The sequence below is a fragment of the Oryctolagus cuniculus genome, chromosome 7 (genome assembly GCF_051225735.1).
Source record: "Oryctolagus cuniculus isolate XC-2025 breed Fujian yellow rabbit chromosome 7, ASM5122573v1, whole genome shotgun sequence".
NCBI lineage: Eukaryota > Metazoa > Chordata > Mammalia > Lagomorpha > Leporidae > Oryctolagus > Oryctolagus cuniculus.
In genome coordinates, this window is record NC_142873.1 from 122,757,701 (window position 1) to 122,779,752 (window position 22,052).

General features: G+C 39.9%; 1 protein-coding gene across 1 annotated transcript in view; it reads left to right on the top strand.

The window, feature by feature from the left end:
• Positions 1 to 22,052, top strand: part of FAF1 (Fas associated factor 1) — a 468,145-nt gene that overhangs the window by 83,578 nt on the left and 362,515 nt on the right. Inside the window, exon 3 of the mRNA XM_051857780.3 lies at positions 8,431 to 8,477. Within this exon, the coding sequence (XP_051713740.1) occupies positions 8,431 to 8,477 (47 nt within the window). The remainder of the gene's footprint in view (positions 1 to 8,430; positions 8,478 to 22,052) is intronic.

Below are 22,052 nucleotides of genomic sequence, written 5' to 3' on the forward strand. Positions count from 1 at the left end.
GATTTTTTTCAGATTTTTAAAATTAATTTATTTGAAAGGAAGAAGGCAGAATTACAAAAAGGGAGGGAAGGAAGAAGGGAGGGAGAGAGAAAGAGAGAGCGAGAATGAGAGAGAGAGAGAGAGAGAGAATGAGAGAGAATGAATGAATATGAATGACTATCTTCTATCTGCTGGTTTACTCCCCAAATGGCCACAGTGGCAGGGCTGGGCCCATCTGAAGCCAGGGGCCAGGAGCTTCTTCTGGGTCTCCCACTCGGGTGCAGGGGCCCAAGCGCTTGGGCCATCTTCCACTGCTTTCCCAGGCACATTACCAGGGAGCTGATTGGGAAGTGGAGCATCTGGGACTGGAACCAGTGCCTATATGGAATGCTGGTGCAGCAGGCGGTGGCTTTACCTGCTGTGCCATAGTTCTGGTCCCTACACCTGGGTTTTGGTTTCTCTATTAGGCAACAATAGACATTCCTTCCTTTGTGATCCTGAAGTGTTTTTCACATAACATTGCGACCATTTGTTTCCATAGCTGTCTGGAAAGAGCATGTCATCTTTGTATTCATCTCAGTATTTAAGAAAGTACTTTGATTATAGCAGGTGCTCAGTGAATAAATGAATGAATTAATTTGAATTGGTGGAAAGAGGAAGAATATTGTATTTAGCAATCAGTATGAATAGAGGAGAGACAGTCTTGGTTGTCTGGGGATGAATTCAGTTGATTCTATGATTGTAGTTGTGAATGTTTAAATATTAGATTTGGTGGGTCATATGTCTGTTTAGACAACTTGAAAAATTTGAAATGTTCCATACCATATAGTAATAATTCCAAATTGAATAAAGGTATACTTTGTTAGAAAACATTTTTCTTTAAATATTTTCAGGAGATGAAAAACTTGGGTAGTTGAACAAGTAAAGAAAATATTGCAATAATAATTATCCTAGTTCACAGGCTTTTAAAACAGGAAATATGCAGAGTTGTCTATACTCTAAATATCAGCTAATGTCTGTTTTTATATATAGTTAAAATGTGTTTATCAGTTTCTCACAAGTTTAATTTTATAAATTTTCTACTTATTTATAAATTATTGTATTTGAAACATTTTAGGTATTTAGTTTCAGTGATCCACAATCAATAATTTGGAGATTGACCAGCTGAGAAGGCTTCTAATAAGAATAATGTTGTGGGCCGGCGTCGCGGCTCACTAGGCTAATCCTCCGCCTTGCGGCGCCGGCACACCGGGTTCTAGTCCCAGTCTGGGTGCCGGATTCTGTCCTGGTTGCCCCTCTTCCAGGCCAGCTCTCTGCTGTGGCCAGGGAGTGCAGTGGAGGATGGCCCAGGTGCTTGGGCCCTGTACCCCATGGGAGACCAGGATAAGTACCTGGCTCCTGCCATCGGATCAGCGCGGTGCGCCGGCCGCAGTGCGCCGGCGGAGGCGGCCATTGGAGGGTGAACCAACGGCAAAGGAAGACCTTTCTCTCTGTCTCTCTCTCTCACTGTCCACTCTGCCTGTCCAAAAAAAAAAAAAAAATGCTGTGATGTAAGCCTTGAAACCTGGAAAAGTAGTAGTTACCTACTATAACTCTTAAAAAAAGGTTTATTTTTATTTATTGGGAAGGCAGAGAGAGATCAATCTTCATCTACTTGTTAACTCCCCAAATAAATGACTGTTACTGTCAGGGCTTGACCAAGCTAAAGCAAGAAACCAGAAGCTCCATCTTGGTCTCCCAAATGGGTGATGGGGCCCAAGTACTTGGGCCATCTTCTGCTTTCCCAGGCACATTAGCAGGTAGCTGGATTGGAGGTGGAGCAGGTGGGACTTGAACTGGCTTGGTACTCTTGTGGCCTTATCCCACTGTGCCACTACACCAGCCCCAATCCTCATAAAAATGCTTTCATGTTCTATATTCCTTTAGTAAATTATACTTTTATTGTATCTTTATGTTGAATTATATTTCATTTATGTACAGTTTATTATGTATATAAGATTAAGGTTGGGGACTATATTCTTACCCCAAGCAAATTACTATTTGGAATTATCTAAGACCCTGAAAAGGAAAGTGTTTGAAAGTGGAGGTGTTACTGTTCCTTCTTCATAGAACACACTTTCTATTTCCCCCATCTTGCTAATTAACACTTATCCCTCTTTCCCAGTTGAGATATTATTTCATCCAGTAAGCTTTCCCTGAGCTTTCCTGAAGTCTTGATTAGGTGACTTTGCTTTGTACTCCTCATTCATTCATTTAAAAAACAATTACTGAATGCTTTCTATGTATCCTCACTGTTAAAGGCAGCAAAGATAAAATCATGAGTACAATTGCTATTGTCTTTTTCTGGCAGAAGATACAATACTAGACTGTAGTATGAGAAAGACAGATAAGCATTTGCAAATTATAATCAATATGAAGTACAGGGTTCCATTTGAGAGTATAAAGTTAATTATGTGGAGGGTGGCTCAGGGAAGGGTTTCTTTTGGGGAAAAAAAAAAGTATATCTAACAGAAGCTTCCCCTAGAACTAGAATTTAAGCTAGTAAGGCAAGCACATTCCAAGTGGAGATATTATCTTCTGAGACCTTAAGAAAAAGAATTTGATGCCTTGGAGAACCAAAAATCCAGGCCTGTTTTGGCTGGAGAGATCATGAAATTATACAAATGAGGAACTAAAGAATTTCAGTGAATATGTTGAGGTCATTAAATGAGATGAATAAGTGAGAGAGCCTGAATTTAGACTGTGGCCTTTCTAAATCAATGGTTTTCTTTACATTATATTTGGCATTCTTTAGTAAAAAATTACAAGATATCTTTTCAGGTTTTAGTATTTTGTTTCTTTTGCAGCTTCATAAAGTGTTCTCTTAACAACTTACTATTATTTAACAAAGTAGATCTTGTATATGGGATTATTGTTGTTAACCAGAAAAGGGATAATTGACCTTTCACTAGCCAAAGACAATTCCACTGAATTTGTGGTTTTGAAGATCAATTTTCAAAGAATTTATGTACCTCTATAGTTGTCAGGATTCTCTGTTATCCCCTATCTGTATTAATCTGTGGATTTCGTTGCTTTTTGTCAGTTGGACATTAAAACTTAAAATTCATAGCAGTCATCTTACTCTGTTTTATTTTCATTCTGTAGAGCAGTATTGTAGACTTGACCCACCTCTGTCGTTATATTTAAGTTAATGTTTCACACAGTACACAAACTCCTTTAGGCAATGGATTTTCAGGCAGTTGGTAAAACCTTGAAATGTCAAATGTTTTTTTGTTTTTGTTGTGTTTTCATTTTGATGTGAGTGGGGAAAGGGATGGAAGGGGAAGTAGTTATGATCCAAAGGCAAAGTTGGAAAGGTTAGTTTTTTTACCCCTACTGCTTTGTCCCCTCACTAATACTCCTGAGATTTTCTCTGTTACCTACCCACAGTCTAGAACGTGGCAATCTGTTTGCTTAGTAGCCTTCAAAAACATCCATGCCAGGTCATTTACTTATGCTCTGTTCTGACTGCTGGCTGGCTTACAAGCTTGAAGACCAATTTCAGAAATGGTTTATATAAGGAAATCTCTACTTTTCTCTGAAGGGAGGGGAGAATTTCCACTTTGCTTAGGGCCTTGTCTAAATACTGATGGAGTTTGTGTATTCAAAAGGCTTCCATAGCCTAGGCAGCTCATGACAAGAGCCTCATGTGATCACCTAAGAGTGTTAATTGTTAAATTAACAACAGGAGTCACTGTGCACTAACTTCCCATGCAGGAATTCTGTCCTCAAAGAATTGTATTATGAGAGTTAACAATAAAATTTGTTCTTTTTCTCCCCTCCCCTCCACTCCCTACCCCTTCCCTTCCCTTTCCCTTCCCCCTTTTTTTGACAGGCAGAGTTAGACAGAGAGAGAGAGAGAGAGAAAGGTCTTCCTTTTCCGTTGGTTCACCCCCCAAATGGCCGCTACAGCCGGCGCACTGCGCCAATCCGAAGCCAAGAGCCAGGTGCTTCCTCCTGGTCTCCTGTGCGGGTGCAGGGCCCAAGCACTTGGGCCATCCTCCACTGTCTTCCTGGGCTGCAGCAGAGAGCTGGACTGGAAGAGGAGCAACTAGGACAGAATCCAGCTCCCCAACCGGGACGAGAACCCGGGGTGCCAGCGCCGCAGGTGGAGGATTAGCCAAGTGAGCCATGGCACTGGCCTAAAATTTGTTCTTAAAGATTTATTTTCTTTTAGTTTAGTAAGTGGAGGATATTCTTATTTCCCAGAAGTTTTAGTTATGCCTATGACTCCATTGCTTGTTTTCCTAGGTGCTTTCTTAATTAATGATAAAACTTGTGCTCAAGTACTTACTTTGTTTTAATGTATTAAGTGGAAGATATTCTTATGTCTAATAAGTAATGGATATGTCTAAATGCTTGCAAAGGATGTATCATTCTTGGATGCTTCTTTAAAATTAATTAAGTTTCTAAAAAAAGTGAAATGAACTCCAAGATTCAGTGACTTTGAAAAGCCCTTGTTTGGACCGTTGAGAAACGGTCCCTCCCCCATACAAATTGTTGAACTCTTTACTTAGTATAGAGTTGGTCTTCTGTGTATAAAATTAATTGAAAATGTGTCTTAGTGGAGAAGGTGCCTAGAAAGGGGAGGGGGAGGAGGGAGTTGGGAGTGTGTGTAGGAAAAATCACTATATTTCTAAAGTTGTACTTATGAAATGCGTGAAGTTTGTATTCCTTAAATAAAAGCTAACTTTTGTATATATTATGTATATATAATATATTGTATATAAAAGCGTATTTTTATTTGTATTCTTAATTTTTTCCCATGAAATTGAGATTTTAAGAGCAATGAAAGTAAATATTAGAAATGAAGAATTCAATAGATCAGATAAAACATACAATGTAGAGCCTTCATAACAGACTTGGTGAGACAGAAGAAATAATATCCGAGCTATAAGAAAAATCTTTGGGGGCTGGTGCTGTGGCGCAGCAGGTTAATGCCCTGGCCTGAAGCGCTGGCATTCCATATGGGTGTTGGTTTAAGACCCGGCAGCTTCACTTCCAATCCAGCTCTCTGCTATAGCCTGGGAAAGCAGTAGAAGATGGCCCAAGTCCTTCGGTCCCTGCACCCATGTCGGAGACCCAGAAGAAGCTCCTCGATCCTGGCTTTGGATCGGCACATCTCCGGCTGTTGTGGCCAATTGGGGAGTGAACCATTGGATGGAAGACCTCGTCTCTCTTTCTCTCTGCCTCTCCTCTCTCTGTGTAACTCTGACTTTCAAATAAATAAAGAAATCTTTAAAAATAAAAGAAAAATCTTTGGAAATTTTTTAGTCAGACTAAAAAAAAAGAAGAAATTAGAAAAATTAAAACAATGTTGGAGATTTATGGGATACCATCAAATGACCCAACATATGGGTCTTAGGAGTTCCTGAAGGTGTGGAAAGAGAGGATGGATTTGAAGGCCTATTCAGTGAAATAATTACAGAAAACTTTCCCAATTTGGAGAAAGAAAGGGATGTCCAAATATAGGAAGCACATAGGACTTTTATTAGACATGAGCAGAAAAGATCTTCACTGTGACACATTGTAGTCAGACTTTCTGTGGTAAAATATAAAGAAGAGATATAAAATGTATACGAGAGATATGCCAGATTACTTTCAGAAGATCTCCAACTGGACTCACAGCTCACTTGGTATCAGAAATTCTACAGGTTAGGGGACGATGGAGAGACATAGTCCAAGTCTTACAAGAAAAAAAACTGTTAACTCAGAATACTTTACCCTGCAAAGCTCTCATTTATGAATGAAAGTGAAATAAAGACCTTCCATTAAAAACAGAAATCAAGAGAATTTGTCACCATTCATCAAGCCTTAGAAAAGAAACTGAAGTATGTGCTACACATAAAAACACAGAAGGATAGCGATTATGAAAGCATGTGAAGGCAGAATATCTCCCAAGAAAAGTACAAAAGGAATTGAAACAATAGGAATATTTATGGAAAAATGGCAAGGCAAAGTTGTTACTTATCAGTAGTAACATTGAATGTAAATGGCCAGAACTCTCCAATTAAAAGATACAGACTGGCTGAATGGATTAAAAATCAAGACCAATCTATTAGCTGTGTATAAGAAGCACACCTCACCAACAGAGATACACGCAGACTGAAAGTGAAATGATGGAAAAAGATATTCCATGCTAACAAAGCACAGAAGTGCATGTGTGTCCATCCTAATATCAGACAAAATAGACTTTAACACAAAAACTGCTAAAAGAGATCAAGAAGGGCACTATCTAATGATTAAGGGATCAATTCAACAGGAATAAGTGTAACTGCACCTCATTACAGTGCTCCTGGCTGTTTAAAGTAAATGTTAATAGAGTCTCCAGAAGGCATCCTAATGCATGCACAACCAACTGTGGAAAAGGAGCTGTAATCAATCCCTGGAGCAAGGATAGCTGCTTCAACAAATGATGCTGGTAAAACTGTATCTCCACATGCAGAGGTTAAAACAAGACTACTTTACACCTTATACAAAAATCCACTCAAAATGGATCAAAGACCTAAATCTGTGACCTGATACCATCAAACATTTAGGGAACATTGTGTAAACTCTAGAATACATTGTCATAGGCAAAGGATTCTTGGAAGAGACCTCCAGAAGCATAGGCTATCAAAGCTGAACTGGACAAATGGTATTACATCAAGCTGAGAATCGGCTGCACTGCAAAAGAAACACTCAGCAAAGTGAAAAGGCAACTGACAGAATGGGAGAGAATATTTTCAAACTATGCAACTGATAAAGGGTTAATATCCAGAATGTTTAACAAGTTCAAGAGAATCAGGAACAACAAAACAAACAACTTAGTTAAGATATGGACAAAGGACTTGAAGATGCATTTTTCAAGAGAGGAAATTTATATGGACAACAGACACTTGAAAAAATGCTCAGGGTCGCTAGCCATCACAGAAATGCAAATCAAAACCACAATGAGGTTTTACCTCATCCCAGTTAGAATAACTCTCATACAAAAATCAATAAACAATAAATGCTGGCTAGGATGTGGGGAAAAGGTACCTAATGAACTGTTGGTGGAGATGTAAACTGGTGCAGCCACTGTGGAAGACCTACCATATAATCCAGCCATCCCACTCTTGGGAATTTACTCAAACGAAAAGAAATGAGCGTTTGAAAGACTAATGTGCACCCCAGTGTTTATTGCAGCTCAGTTCACAGTAGCTAAGATATGGCATCAATCCAGATGTGTGTGAACTGATGACTGGATAAAGAAGTTATGGTATATATACACCCTGGATTACTACTCAGCTGGAAAAAAAATATGAAATCTTGTCTTTTGCAACAAAATGGATGCAAGTGGAAACCATTATACTTATTGGATTACGCCAGTCCCTAAAGTACCGATATGTTTCCTCTGATCTGGGATAACTAATGGAATACCTAAAATGTAATATATTGGAGTGAAATGGATATTTTGAGATTCAATGATTGTTATAGCCCTTGTCTCTATTTTAAGGAAGAGTGTTTTTTCTTCATACTATTTGTTGAACTTTTGGTGTAGGTTTAGCCTTATGAGAATAAACTTGAAAAGAGATCTTTGTAAAAATTGAGAGTGGGCCCGGTTGCCCCTCTTCCAGGCCAGCCCTCTGCTGTGGCCAGGGAGTGCAGTGGAGGATGGCCCAGGTGCTTGGGCCCTGCACCTCATGGGAGACCAGGAAAAGCACCTGGCTCCTGGCTCCTGCCATCGGATCAGCGCGGTGCGCCGGCTGCAGTGCACCGGCCGCGGCGGCCATTGGAGGGTGAACCAACGGCAAAGGAAGACCTTTCTCTCTGTCTCTCTCTCTCACTGTCCACTCTGCCTGTCAAAAAAAAAAAAAAATTGAGAGTGGGAATACAGGGAGGAGGAGGAAAAAGGTTGGAGAGTGGGCAGGAGGGAGGGTAGGATGGGAAGTATCACTGTTGTTCCTAAACATGCATATATGACATATATGAAACTTTTATACTTTAAATAAAATACAAAAAAGTATAACATGAAAGAATGAATTTAATTTTTAAGCTAACTCTTGTATTATAGAGTTTTTCATTGTGATTTTATATCTTCTCATTCTGAAGGAAAAAATGTTACAAAGTTTGAGGTACAGATTTTATTTGTTTTGACATTGTTAAAGATATGTTTTGTGGGTAATTTGTTTTGTGGGTAATTTGCTTGAATGTGGACTGTGGAATTAGGCTTTTTATGCCTCAGGGTTTGGGGATCTTGAAAGCCAAACACATTACTAAAAATTTTCTAAAATACGGTTTTAAAGAGAAGTAAAGAAAATTTAGTCATCAGTATTTTGCATCATTAAGGAGACATTTAATATTCTCATTAAATTAAGTTTTAAAGTATACTTGCTTTACTGTATAGTATTTATCGGTTTCTTTAAATGGCCCTCTGTTTCTTGTTTGCAGGCAGCTATCAATGGTGTAATACCCCAGGAAAATGGCATTCTACAAAGGTATGCTATAAACTACGTAATGGTAAGATGACAGCTGAACAAAGCAAAAAAATGTTGTTACAGTTTTTTTTTTTTTTTTCTGTTTAATGGATCATCTGATTTTTGGTGCATACATTCATCGATATAGACATTATTTTTTGGATATTTCAATTAGTTAACCTAAAGTCCTTAATAATGAAAGTTCCCAGAGCACTGAACTGTTTGACCTGAAGAAACTAATGTTATAAGGTAGAATGTTATTTTGTAATTTTGCCAGCAGGTAAAATTGAATATGGGACCATGAGAATTATAATAGCTTGTTTAAATTAAAAAGAAATCCATGAATTTTCTCTCACTAAAATTGCAGACTGGTTCTGAACTAAAAGAACACACTGTAAAGTAAGTATTATCTGCAAAGTGCAGATGAGGCAAACAAACAGCAGAATAGAAGAATGAGGCTGTTTTGGAGAGGAAAAATGTAGTCACAAAAATCTTAATAAATGAACTATAAACAGTGCCTTATTTATAGGAAACTATTTTTAGATTGAAGCAAAATTGTGTTTGGTTACCTGTACCACCCTTAATGATTAATGGCTTCATTTAAAATGATGGACTGGGAAGGAGCAATATGGTAGTATAGCAGTGGGACATTCCGAGTCATGCAGGGAAAAATGGATTTTTTTTTTAAGACTTATTTATTTATTTATTTGAAAGTCAGAATTACACAGCGAGAAGAGAGGCATAGCACAGAGAGGCAGAGAGAGAGAGAGAGAGAGAGAGAGAGAGATCTTCAATTGGATGGTTCTCTCCCCAGTTGGCCATAACATCTGGAGCTGCGCCATTCAAAAGCCAGGAACCAGGAGCTTCTTCCAGGTTTCCCACATGGGTGCAAGGGCCAAAGGACTTGGGCCATCTTCTACTGCTTTCCCAGGCCATAGCAGATTGCTGGATCTGAAGAGGAGCAGCCGGGTCTCGAACCAGCACCCATATGGGATGTCGGCGCTTCAGGCCAGGGCATTAACCTGCTGCGCCACAGTGCCGGCCCCCAAAATTGATAATTAACGAGTAGAGGGGATTCAAGATGGTGGTAGAATCATGAAAAATTTGTCTGGAGTGGCCTGGGAGTCCACCAGAGACTGCCTGGGTCCATGCCAGGGGAAACAGAGAGGTGCGGAGAAGGAGTGGTGTAGGGACCCAGCAAGGAGATGGTTGCCACCCCTTCAGAGAACCAAATGAGAGGTGAGAGAGATGAGATGCAGAGTGATGAGTGGGGAAATTTGGTGAATAGCACTTGGAGCTCTAAATGGGAAGAAGGAGAAATTCTGGATGACAGGCAGAAATATTGAACACACCACAATCTGTCGATGTCTTCCTCCTCTCCCCAGCCAGAGCTACAGCTAGTGGGGAGTAGCCATATTGATTGTTTACATTTTCGAGTGTAGGCAGTGGGCTGCTGCTTTTGCCTCCTGCACACAAACCCATCAATTGAGGGGGCCACCTCACAACACATCCCACATGGGAACAAGGATCACAACAATTAAGAGTGAATTCCCAGCCATCACACAAGTTGTACATTAATGAATAATTCTGAACAACAAAAACCCAAGCTAGTTCTATGAACAAAGGAGTAGTCCAGCCCCAGGAGGTGGGGCTTAGTATACCAAAGCCCTGGTATACTAAGTTTTGTTCAGAACCAGTCCATAAGGACCCAGAAACAAACAGAGCTCCAGGGGGTAATGCATGCTTCCACTTGCTACAGGCACAGACACATAGCATAGGGAAATAAATTTAAAAATAAAACCAATCAGAAACCAAACAAAATTGACAAAGAACAAAGGAAAAATCCCGAATCAGAATAAGGAAGAATTTATGAACTCGCCAATGGATCAATCTAAATCTTCAATAAAGGAGGCTTAAGAAGAAGAAATTGAAACCAAGCCAGAAAAGGACTTCAGAAAATTAATAATCTGATTACTTAGAAGCAATCAGAAACAGATTCAAGAACTGAATGAAAAGCATTTCCAAGAAATTGAGATTCAAAGAGAAGCCAAAGGGAAATACTGGAAATCAAAAATTCAGTTGACCAGATAAAAAACAGATGAGATAGTAGAACGAATATCAGAACTAGAAGACAAACTTCTAGAAATAATACTATCAGACCCAACACAAGAAGAAGAAATTAGAAAATTAAAAATCATGGTTGGAGATTTACAAGATTCTATCAAGTGATCCAATCTATGGATCATAGGAGTTCCAGAAGGCATGGAAAGAGAGAACGGATTAAGACTGCCTTCTTGGCCGGCGCCGCGGCTCACTAGGCTAATCCTCCGCCTAGCGGCGCCGGCACACCGGGTTCTAGTCCCGGTCGGGGCACCGGATTCTGTCCCGGTTGCCCCTCTTCCAGGCCAGCCCTCTGCTGTGGCCTGGGAGTGCAGTGGAGGATGGCCCAGGTGCTTGGGCCCTGCACCCCATGGGAGACCAGGAAAAGCACCTGGCTCCTGGCTCCTGCCATCGGATCGGTGCGGTGCGCCGGCCGCAGCGCGCCGGCCGTGGCGGCCATTGGAGGGTGAACCAACGGCAAAGGAAGACCTTTCTCTCTGTCTCTCTCTCTCACTGTCCACTCTGCCTGTCAAAAAAAAAAAAAGACTGCCTTCTTAATGAAATTATATCAGAAAACTTTTACAATAGGTAGATTGAAAGAAACATCCAAGTACAAGAAATACACAGAACTCCCAATAGACACAACTAGAAAAAGAATTCATGAGGACATATTGTGGCAACACTTAGCTCAGTGAAACATAAAGGACAGATCCTAAAATGTGCCCAAGATCACATTCAGAGGTAATCCAATTAGGCTCACCCCAAATTTCTCACTGCAAAAGCTACAGTCAAGGAGATAATGGAGAGATATATTCCAAGTCCCAACAGAAAAAAACTGTCAACCCAGAATACTGTATCCTGCAAAATTCTCATTTATGAATAAAGGAGAAACAAGGATTTTCCACAACAGAAATTGAAAGAATTTGTATCTTCCTGCCCAGCCCTACAACTTTGGCTCAAGGATGTACTGTACGCAGAAGTAGGAACTTCACTACAAAGAAGATGAATGTAGAAAATGACCCAGCAGAAGTACCAAGTCCAAAATGCATAAACAGCTCTATTTAAGGAAACATGGCAGAGAAAAGACAACATTTAACAATAGTCACACTGAATGTAAATGGTCTCTACTTCTCAGTTAAAAGACATAGACTAGCTTAATTGATTAAAAAAGAAAACCCTGCCGGTGCTGTGGCTCACTAGGCTAATCCTCTGCCTGTGGTGCTGGCACCCTGGGTTCTAGTCCCGGTTGGGGCGCTGGATTCTGTCCCGGTTGCTCTTCTTCCAGTCCAGCTCTCTGCTGCAGCCCAGGAAGGCAGTGAAGGATGGCCCAAATACTTGGGCCCTGCACCCGCTTGGGAGACCAGGAGAAAGCACCTGGCTCCTGGCTTCGGATTGGCGCGGCACGCCGGCTGTAGCAGCCATTTTTGGGGTGAACCAATGAAAGGAAGACCTTTCTCTCTGTCTCTCTCTCTCACTGTCTAACTCTGCCTGTCAAAAAAAAAAACAAAAAAACACAACAACAAGTCACCATTTCTCATAGTGTCCATTTCACTTCAGGAGGTTTCCTTTTTGGTGTTCAGTCAGTTGTCACCGATCAGGGAGAACATATGGTATTTGTCCCTTTGGGACTGGCTTACTTCACTCAGCATGATGTGTTCCAGATTCCTCCATTTTGTTGCAAATGACTGGATTTCGTTGTTTCTTACTGCGGTATAGTATTCTAAAGAATACATATCCCATAATTTCTTTATCCAGTCTACCATTGATGGGCATTTAGGTTGGTTCCAGGTCTTGGCTATTGTGAATTGTGCTGCAATAAACATTAGGGTGCAGACTGCTTTTTTCTTTATCAATTTAAACTCCTTTGGGTAAATTCCAAGGAGTGGGATGGCTGGGTCGAACGGTAGGGTTATATTCAGGTTTCTGAGGAATCTCCAGACTGATTTCCATAGTGGCTTGACCAGTTTGCATTCCCACCAACAGTGGGTTAGTGAAAAAAACACAACAACAAAAAAAACAACTATCTATTTGCTGCTTGCTAGAAACACACCTTACTAACAAAAGATGCACACAGAATGAAAGTGAAAGGTTGGAAAAAATATTCTATGCTAATAGAATGGTTCAGCATTTGAAAATCAATCAGTGTGATACATCACATTAAGAAATTGTGGAACAGAAACCATATGATTATCCTCACTAGATGCAGAGAAAGCATTTGACAAAATAAAACACCCATTCATGATGAAATCGCTAAGCAAATTAGGTTTAGAAGGAACATTCTTCAACATAGTCAAGGCAATTTATGACAAACCAATGGCCGGCATCGTGTTGCATGGGGCAAACTTGGAGATATTTCCACTGAGATCTGGTACCAGACAGGGATGTCCACTCTCACCATTGCTATTCAATATAGTCCTGGAAGTTTTAGCCAGAGCTATTAGACACACACAAAAAAATCAAAGAGATAAAATTTGGCAAGGAAGAAGTCAAAATATACCTATTTGTAGATGATACTATTCTATATATAAGGGATCCACAAGACTCCACTAAGAGATTAGTGCAGCTCATAGAAGAGTTTGGTAAAGTAGCAGGATACAAAAGTCAGTACACAGAAATCAACAACCTTGTATACACAGACAATACCATGGCTGAGGAATAAATTTGAAGATCAGTCCCATTCACAATAGCCACCAAAACAATCAAGTATCTTGGAATAAATTTAACCAAGGATGTCAAACATCTCTATGTTGAGAATTACAAAACATAAAAGAATGAAATAGAAGAAAATACAAAAAAAAAAAATAATAACAGAAACAGTGTTCCATGTTCAGGGATTGGAAGTATCAATATCATCAAAATGTCCATTGTTCTGAAAGTAGTTTACAGATTCAATGCTATACGAATGAAAACACCAAAGACATTCTTCTCAGATCTAGAGAAAATGATGCTGAAATTCATATTGAGGAACAGGAGACCTGGAATAGCTAAAGCAATCTTATGCAACAAAAATGAAACCGGAGCCATCACAATACCAGACTTCAAGATATACTGTGAGGCAGTTATATTCAAAACAGCCCAGGCCGGTGCTGCGGCTCACTTGGCTAATCCTCCGCCTGCGGCACCGGCAACCTGGGTTCTAGTCCCAGTTGGGGCACTGGATTCTGTCCCGGTTGCTTCTCTTCCAGTCCAGCTCTCTGCTGTGGCCTGGGAGGGCAGTGAAGGATGGCCCAAGTGCCTGGACCCTGCACCCGCATGGGAGACCAGGAGGAAGCACCTGGCATCTGGCTTCAGATCAGCGCAGTGTGCTGGCCATAGCAGCCATTTTTGGGATGAACCAACGGAAGGAAGACCTTTCTCTCTGTCTCTCTCATTTTCTAACTCTGCCTGTCCAAAAACAAACAAACAAACAAAAAACAACTATCTATTTGCTGCTTATTCAATTCATAATAGCTAAGACATGGAATCAACCTAAATGCCCATCAACAAAAGACTGAATAAAGAAATTGTGGGATATGAACACTATGGAATACTACGTGGCAGTAAAAAAGGAAGAAATCTGATTTTTGCAACAAATTGGAGCAAGCTGGATAACTTCATACTTAGTGAAATAATCCAGTCCCAAAGAGACAAATATTGTACGTTCTTCCTGGTCTGTGAGAATTAATAGTGCTTCTAAAATGAAAGTTATGGAACTGAAATTGACACTTTTAGAATCAGTGACCTTGGCCGGCACCACAGCTCAATAGGCTAATCCTCCACCTGCGGCACCAGCACCCTGGGTTCTAGTCCTGGTTGGGGTGCCGGATTCTGTCCCGGTTGCTCCTCTTCCAGTCCAGCTCTCTGCTGTGGCCCAGGAGTGCAATGGAGGATGGCCCAGGTCCTTGGGCCCTGCACCCGCATGGGAGACCAGGAGGAAGCACCTGGCTCCTGGCTTCAGATCAGCTCAGTGTGCCAGCTGCAGTGGCCATTGGTGGGGGTGAACCAATGGGAAAGGAAGACCTTTCTCTCTGTCTCTCTCTCACTGTCAACTTTGCCTGTTTTTTTTTTTTTTTCTTTTTTTTTTCTTTTTTTAAAAAAAGAGTGACCTGAATAGTCCTTGTCCTGACTGTCGAGGGACATTTTTTTATTGTTACTTTTTATTTTGCATTTCTTTTTTTTCTTTGTTCTCTTTCTTTCTTTTTCTCCATACTATATGTTCAACTCTTTATGTAACCTAGAGTTTATCATATGTATATTAAGTCAATTGGAAAAAGAACCCAGTAATATATAAGAGTGGGAATTAGAGACAGAGGCGGTAGTCTGTAACTATAAAGCAGTATAGTTCTGCATACATTTTTACAGACTTACTTTTAATGGTAAAGCCTAAAAACTTGTCATGGGATGCCAAACCCATTAAATTGGTGGTATAAATGCCATCTTAATTGTTAAAATGGTCATATTAAATGTTAAAGTCAGCATGTAGATAGGTTTAAGCATAAAAGTGATCATATAAATAATATCAAGTGCCTGGTAATTAAAATAGATTGAAAAAGGAAGGAATGTCCAATATGGGAAGCAGTCCACACAGCAGACTCCTAGAATGGCATTCACTATAAATAACACTCTGACCTCAGAATCAACCCTTAAGGCTTCCTGATCTGGCTGAAAGGCCTGTGAGAGATTTTCAGGCATGGAAAACCAAGACTCTGTGGCAAAAATGTCCTACACAGGTGATCGCTATGAGACCTCAGTGGAAAAAAGGGGCATTTACTCCCCATTAGGATGTCCATCTTCAATGAGTTGTACTGTGAGAATGAACTGCAAATCTTGTTCTCAAACTGTACTCCATATTGTGTGTGTGTGTGTGTGTGTGTGTGGGTACAAATTGTCTAAATCAGTGCTTAACATGGAGTTGGTCCTCTGTATATAAAAATATAACTAAAAATGAACCATAATGAAGAAGGAAATGGAAGAGGAAGAGGGAGGTGGGATGAGAGTCATGGTGGGAGAATGTGTATGGGGGAAAAAAACCACTATATTCCTAAAGCTTTACTTATGAAAAATGCATTCATGCAATAAAATCTTAACAAAATAGAGCAATGGTGAAAGTCCGTGACTTGTTTTCTCATCCCCCTTAAAAAAAATGGGCAGGAAAATTTTTGTCCAGAGTAAATGTCATTAATTTCCAAAGTCTGAACATACCCTTTTATTTTTTTTTTTGTGATTTTTCAAATCCATTCAATTCATTTGAAGTCCTAATTATAAATTAAACCAGATGATTATAGCAACTTCTTTTATTCTCTCTTTCTTGGTTTTAAAAGTTTCAGTTTGTAAATATGAATATAGTTTTATTCTTAAATAAATGTTATTACCATTTTTGCTATGCTAAACCCCCATGGATTCACCTATTGGATTCTGAATACTTTTTGGTTCTTACATTTAATAGTATTTGCTGTGTGTTGAACTGTCCCTTTTAAAACATTCCATCACCATTCTCTCATCACAGGTTTTACTTTTTGTTTACTATATTACATGGCTGAATTCAACACTGGATATTTTTCATAAATTTCTCTAATAATTGGGGTTTAACTTTGATAAGAGTATATTTTTTCTTAGTTTTGTTTGCTTGTTTTGAATTAAACAAATGAATCATACCTACATACGAAAATCAATTAATTTAATAATATTTTTCAACTGTTTCCTTCTTGACCTTATCTTTTAGCTCCAAAATCACTATGGATTTTATATCACTGAAAATTTCTATGTCTGCTGATCAGAGGGAAATGAAAGAAGGTTCTTTGTATTCTCTCATGGGGCTTAACAGTGAAAACAGATTACATAAAGCTAGGAGTGATCTGTGCTGGCTGTTGTAATCTATGTTTTTGCACTTGATTACTTTTTTAAACATTTATTTATTTTTTACTTGTGAGTCGGAGTTACACATAGAGAGGAGGGAGAGAGAGAGAGAGAAAGGTCTTCCATATGATTGCTCACTCCCCAATTGGCTGCAACGCCCGGAACTGCGCTGATCCAAAGCCGGGAGCCAGTATCTTCTTCCGGGTCTCTGATTTGGGTGCAGGAGCCCAAGGATTTGGGCCATCTTCCACTGCTGTCTCAGGCCATAGCAGAGAGCTAGATCGGAAGAGGAGCAGCCGGGACTAAAACCACCGCCCATATAGAATGCCGACGCTTCAGGCCAGGGCGTTAACCTGCTGTGCCACAGTGCCGGCCCCAGTTGATTTTTTTTTTTTTTTTAAGATTTATTTATTTATTGGAAAGTCAGAGTTACACAAAGAGAGAAGAGGCAGAGAGAGAGGTCTTCCATTTGATGGTTCACTCCCCAACTGACTGCAATGGCCGGAGCTCTGCTGATCCAAAACCAGGAGCCAGGAGCTTCTTCTGGGTCCCCTACGTGGGTGCAGGGGCTCATGGACTTCGGCCATCTTTTACTGCGTTCCCAGGCCATAGCAGAGAGCTGGATCGGAAGTGGAGCAGCCAGGTCCTGAACTGGTGCTCATATGGGATGCTGGTGCTTTAGGCCAGGGCGTTAACCTACTGTGCTACAGTGCTGGCCCCTGCACTTTATTTTTATATTAAAGTTGAATAGAGTTTGTGTATACAAATGACTCTTAGTTTGTCAGTTCATACTTTTAACAGAGAAAACTCATACGAAATACTATGAAGAAATTGCTTTGCTATATAGTATTTTTAGAGAGCATTAAACTTTTAGATAGGAGATAATTAAATTCGTGCCATTTTGATAGATGTGTCAATAGTTAATTCATTTTATCAGATTTTATTTTAAAAATTTTAGTTATTATATGCAATCTAAAGGAAGTTTTTAATGTAAACTATATTGGATGGAAAAGAGCCACTTTCCTGTGCTTTCTCCCTTTTCTTGAAATCAGATATTTCTGTGAATCCAAAAGTGGGAATGTGGTGCTTAATGTATCCATATAGTCCAAAAGAAACAAACTAACATTTTTTTGAAAGATTAAGGTACTGTGCTAGGCAACTGATGTATTTTTCTTCATTTAATAATGATTTTAAACCTTAAGAGGTAAATGTTACTTCTTACTAGACAAAGAAACAAAAGGTTAGAGGTTTTGCATGGATTTGCCCAGTGTCACACATGTGGTGGAAGGTAATGAATTCTGGATTCCCTTTTTCTCTTGTTTAAAAGATGTTATTTATTTACTTGAGAGGCAGAGTTACAGAGAGAGGGAGAGACAGAAAGAAAGGTCTTCCATCCGATGGTTCACTTCCCAGATGGCTGCATTGGCCAGAGGTGGGCCAGTCTGAAGCCAGGAGCCAGTAGCTTCTTCCAGGTGGTACTTGGGCCATCTTCTACTGCTTTCTCAGGCCATAGCAGAGAGCTATATCAGAAGAGGAGCAACGAGGACATGAACCGTTGCCCATATGGGATGCTGGTGCCACAGGCAGCAGCTTAGCCTAGTATGTTACAGTGCCGGCCATGGATTGTCTCATTTTAACAACCATGCTCTTCATTCTCTGCCCTCTCTGTGTTCTGCACGTTTAGTAAATGAAATCTGTCACTACTTTTGTTTTAAGCCTTTTTTTTTAAGGGAAAAACATGGCATTTAATTATAATTTATGATATTTCCTCCTATAAATTTGTTTTCATAGTTATTTTAGTTGTAAGCTAGTAAAGGCAAATTTCATTATGCTTCATTGCACAGGTAGAGATAAGAATGCATAAAGTAACTTGGTTCAGATGTTACAGCATGTTGTTGCTGCAGTCAGGAATATAAGCAATTCTTCTGGCTCTTCCTCCAAGGCTTGTTTCCCTAAGCAGTATATTGCTAACACACTATATTTATAATGTGTGTTACCTTACACGATCATAATGTAAACCATTTTTTTTAAGTGATAAACATTGAGTGTGTGCTTAAGTGAATATATGTATTACATCTTGGTCTAAAATTTTATTTACTCAACACCTTGTACAGAGCCTCTTTAAAAATTGTTTTTGGAAATAGTTTTTAGGAAGATATGCTAGTGAATTACTAATAGTAGAGAACAGATACTTTGTTTTCTAAGAATAAAACGTATAAATTATTAGTGTAAGTTTGGTTATTCACTAAGTTGGCAATAGATACTAATTCATATTTGTTTTATGACCTAGACAGATACACAGTATGCTTATTGTTAAATTCATTGACAAAACCTAAAGAAGAAAAGGTTTGTTTTCAAAATTGACCGTTATGGTTTCAGGATCTATGAATGCCCACGTTTTCTCCTTTAGAAAATACCTTTTTTAGCCAGTTAAATTCTGTATATTGTTTTCTCTAATGCCCACTTATTAAAAATATGTTTTGGCATATCATTTTATCTCTAAAACAAATGCGATTTTTAGAGGGGTTATGCAAAATTTAGCATAGTATGGACTTTGAAAATTTTAAATAATGAATGACGCATAATTTCTGTTTGCTTTGCTTTTTGTTCTTTGCCCTCATGGGTTTGAGTGGTTTATAGAGGACAGCTTAGTGAGGGTAAAAATGTTCCCTTACTTGAATTTATTTTTTTTTTATTTTTTTTTTGTTTGTTTTGTTTTGTTTTGTTTTTTTTGACAGGCAGAGTGGACAGTGAGAGAGAGAGACAGAGAGAAAGGTCTTCCTTTGCCGTTGGTTCACCCTCCAATGGCCGCCGCGGCTGGCGCGCTGCGGCCGGCGCACCGCGCTGATCCGATGGCAGGAGCCAGGAGCCAGGAGCCAGGTGCTTTTCCTGGTCTCCCATGGGGTGCAGGGCCCAAGCACCTGGGCCATCCTCCACTGCACTCCCAGGCCACAGCAGAGGGCTGGCCTGGAAGAGGGGCAACCGGGACAGAATCCGGCGCCCCGACCGGGACTAGAACCCGGTGTGCCGGCGCCGCTAGGCGGAGGATTAGCCTAGTGAGCCGCGGCGCCGGCCCCTTACTTGAATTTAGATGTAAAGTATATTTTTCATGGAATTCTTTTTTAAAGAATTCTTTTTAAAAGAATACTGGTTAAATAGAAAACAATAAATAGAAAGTCAAGCTATGGAATCCTTACTTTAATAGATTAAACATTTAAAATATGTTTATTATTTTTTGAGGCAATAATTGTTTGTATGTATTTTTTTGATGTTGTAGACCAATAGTGAAAACTGATGGGGACATTGATTAACTGGTTGTTTCTTTGGCTTTGTCTCATTTTTTGTTTTGATGGCTAGTAAAGCAAAATTTAAGTTCTTTTCTTTCTGATTGATCTTCAAATAGAGTTATCATAACTTAAAAGAAAGTTTTCAAGTGATAATGTTTAAAAAAATCATAGTAGATAAAATACATACTAAATAGTCTGCTGTGATTAAAAATGTCATACTATCTCTTAGAATTAGGACTTAATAAAGAAAAAAAAAAACACTCCAGCACTTTGAATACAGAGAATTCTGTTAGGAGATCAATTACAAAGAAATGGAGAAGCCTGAAAAAGCAAAATGGGGATACTGAGGTAACCCAGATGTGATGGCTACAGGAAGCGGCTGGACTATCAGTCCCAGATAAGAACATGTCTTGCTGGACATTGAGGAAGGGAGCCCAGGGCAAGGTTGAATCTCTCAGAGCAGTATAGCTCTGAGAAACTGCAAATTGTCTTGTGCAAAAAATGCTGAAAAATCCAACATCAGTGGCTGATGCCGAAGCAAAATGGATGCCACTGTTGGGGTGATACTCTCTGCTAAGGTGATGTTGCTGAGTCAATGTGAAAACTCTAAGAACTAAGTTGAAAGTTTGTGCTAAAGTCCTTGTTCAGTTACTTGTTATAGGCCATAGTTAGTATTTTCAGTTTCTTCCTCCACTAGTTATTCTATATTCCCTCTGTATTCAGCCAGTATCTCAAATGGTCACCATTTTTTTTAAATGGTGGGCATATCAACCCCAACCCCATCATTTTCTTTTTTTAAGATTTATTCATTTAATTGAGTTACACAGAGAGAGATGGAGAGGCAGAGAGAGAGAGGGAGAGAGTTCACTCCCCAGATGGCCGCAACAGCCAGAGCTGTTCTGATCTGAATCCAGGAGCCAGGAGCTTCTTCTGGATCTCCCATGTGGGTGCAGGTCCCAAGAACTTGGGTCATCTTCTACTGCTTTCCCAGGCCATAGCAGAGAGCTCAGTTGGAAGCAGAGCAGCCCAAATGGGGTGCAGGCACCGCAGGTGGCACTTTTACCCACTACCCCATAGCGCCAGCCCCCATCATTCTTTGACTGAGAATCTTCACTGTGTCTTCTTTTTTAAATTTCTTTTCCTGACTTTTTGGTCTTTTTTAAATTTTACTTTTCATTTTTTCTTCTCACTTTTGAGACAGAGAGCTTGCTTTCCCTGGTTCACTCCCCAGATGCCTTCAACTGCCTAGGTCAGTGCCAAGTAGAACCTGGGAACTGTAAATCAATCCGGGTCTCCCATGTGAAAAATGGTAGGACCTAATTACTTGAGCTATTATTGCTGCCTCATAGGGTCACTTTGAAAGGAAGCTATAGCTGGGTGTTGTAACCAAGTACTCTGATATGTGGCACTGATAACTGGCATTTTGCTGCTTGTTAAACATCTGCCTTCTGTCTTTTTTTATTCATTGTAATTTTCTACTGGACTTGCCCCCAGAAAATCTCCTGGTGTTAAATAGTCTGTTATATAGAAATAACTCCAATTTTCTCTTGATAATCAGGACCAGTCATTCTAGTCAGTACTTAACTGCTTTGCTGGTTGGTTCAGTGTTATAGAAGAGTACAAAATGGCCACGTGACATCTGATGTACTAATTCAATTGAAATATTATGGAAACATTACAAGTTTTGGATTTGTGATCTCTGAACTGTCAAAGCCTAAAGCTCTAGGAAACAGAATTCTGGTGAGCTATTAGTCATAGTAAGAGAAACCACTACCACCACTTAATTTCCATACACATGTTGTTTTGGCAGTATGAGAAATCGCATGGTGTTTTGGCCACTAATACAAGGAATGTACCACATCCTTTAAAGTGTATCCCAAGCTTTGAGGTTATTACTTGTCATACTGTGTCATAGCTGAGTCTTTTTAAAATTTTTTCTATTTGAAAGCATCACAAACACACACACAGACACAGAGAAAGAGAGAGAGAGAAAGAGGTAGAGAGGGAGAGGGAAAGGGAGAGATGGGGAGAGGGAAAGAGTGGGAGCGGAGGAGATGGAGAGAGGAGAGAGAGAGAGATATCAGTCAATCTTCCATTTGTTGGTTTACTCCCCTGGTGGCCAATTGCTAGGGCTGGGCCAGGCTGAAGCCAGAATCCTTGAAATTTTTCCGGGTCTCCTATGTGGATGCTGGGGCCTAAGTAATTAGGCATCCTCTGCTGCTTTCCCAGGTACAATAGTAAGGAACAGAATCAAAAGTAGAACAGCTGGGCCAGTTGCTAGGGCTGGGCCATGCTGAAGCCAGAAGCCTTGAACTTTTTCCGGGTCTCCTATGTGGATGCTGGGGCCTAAGTAATTAGACCATCCTCTGCTGCT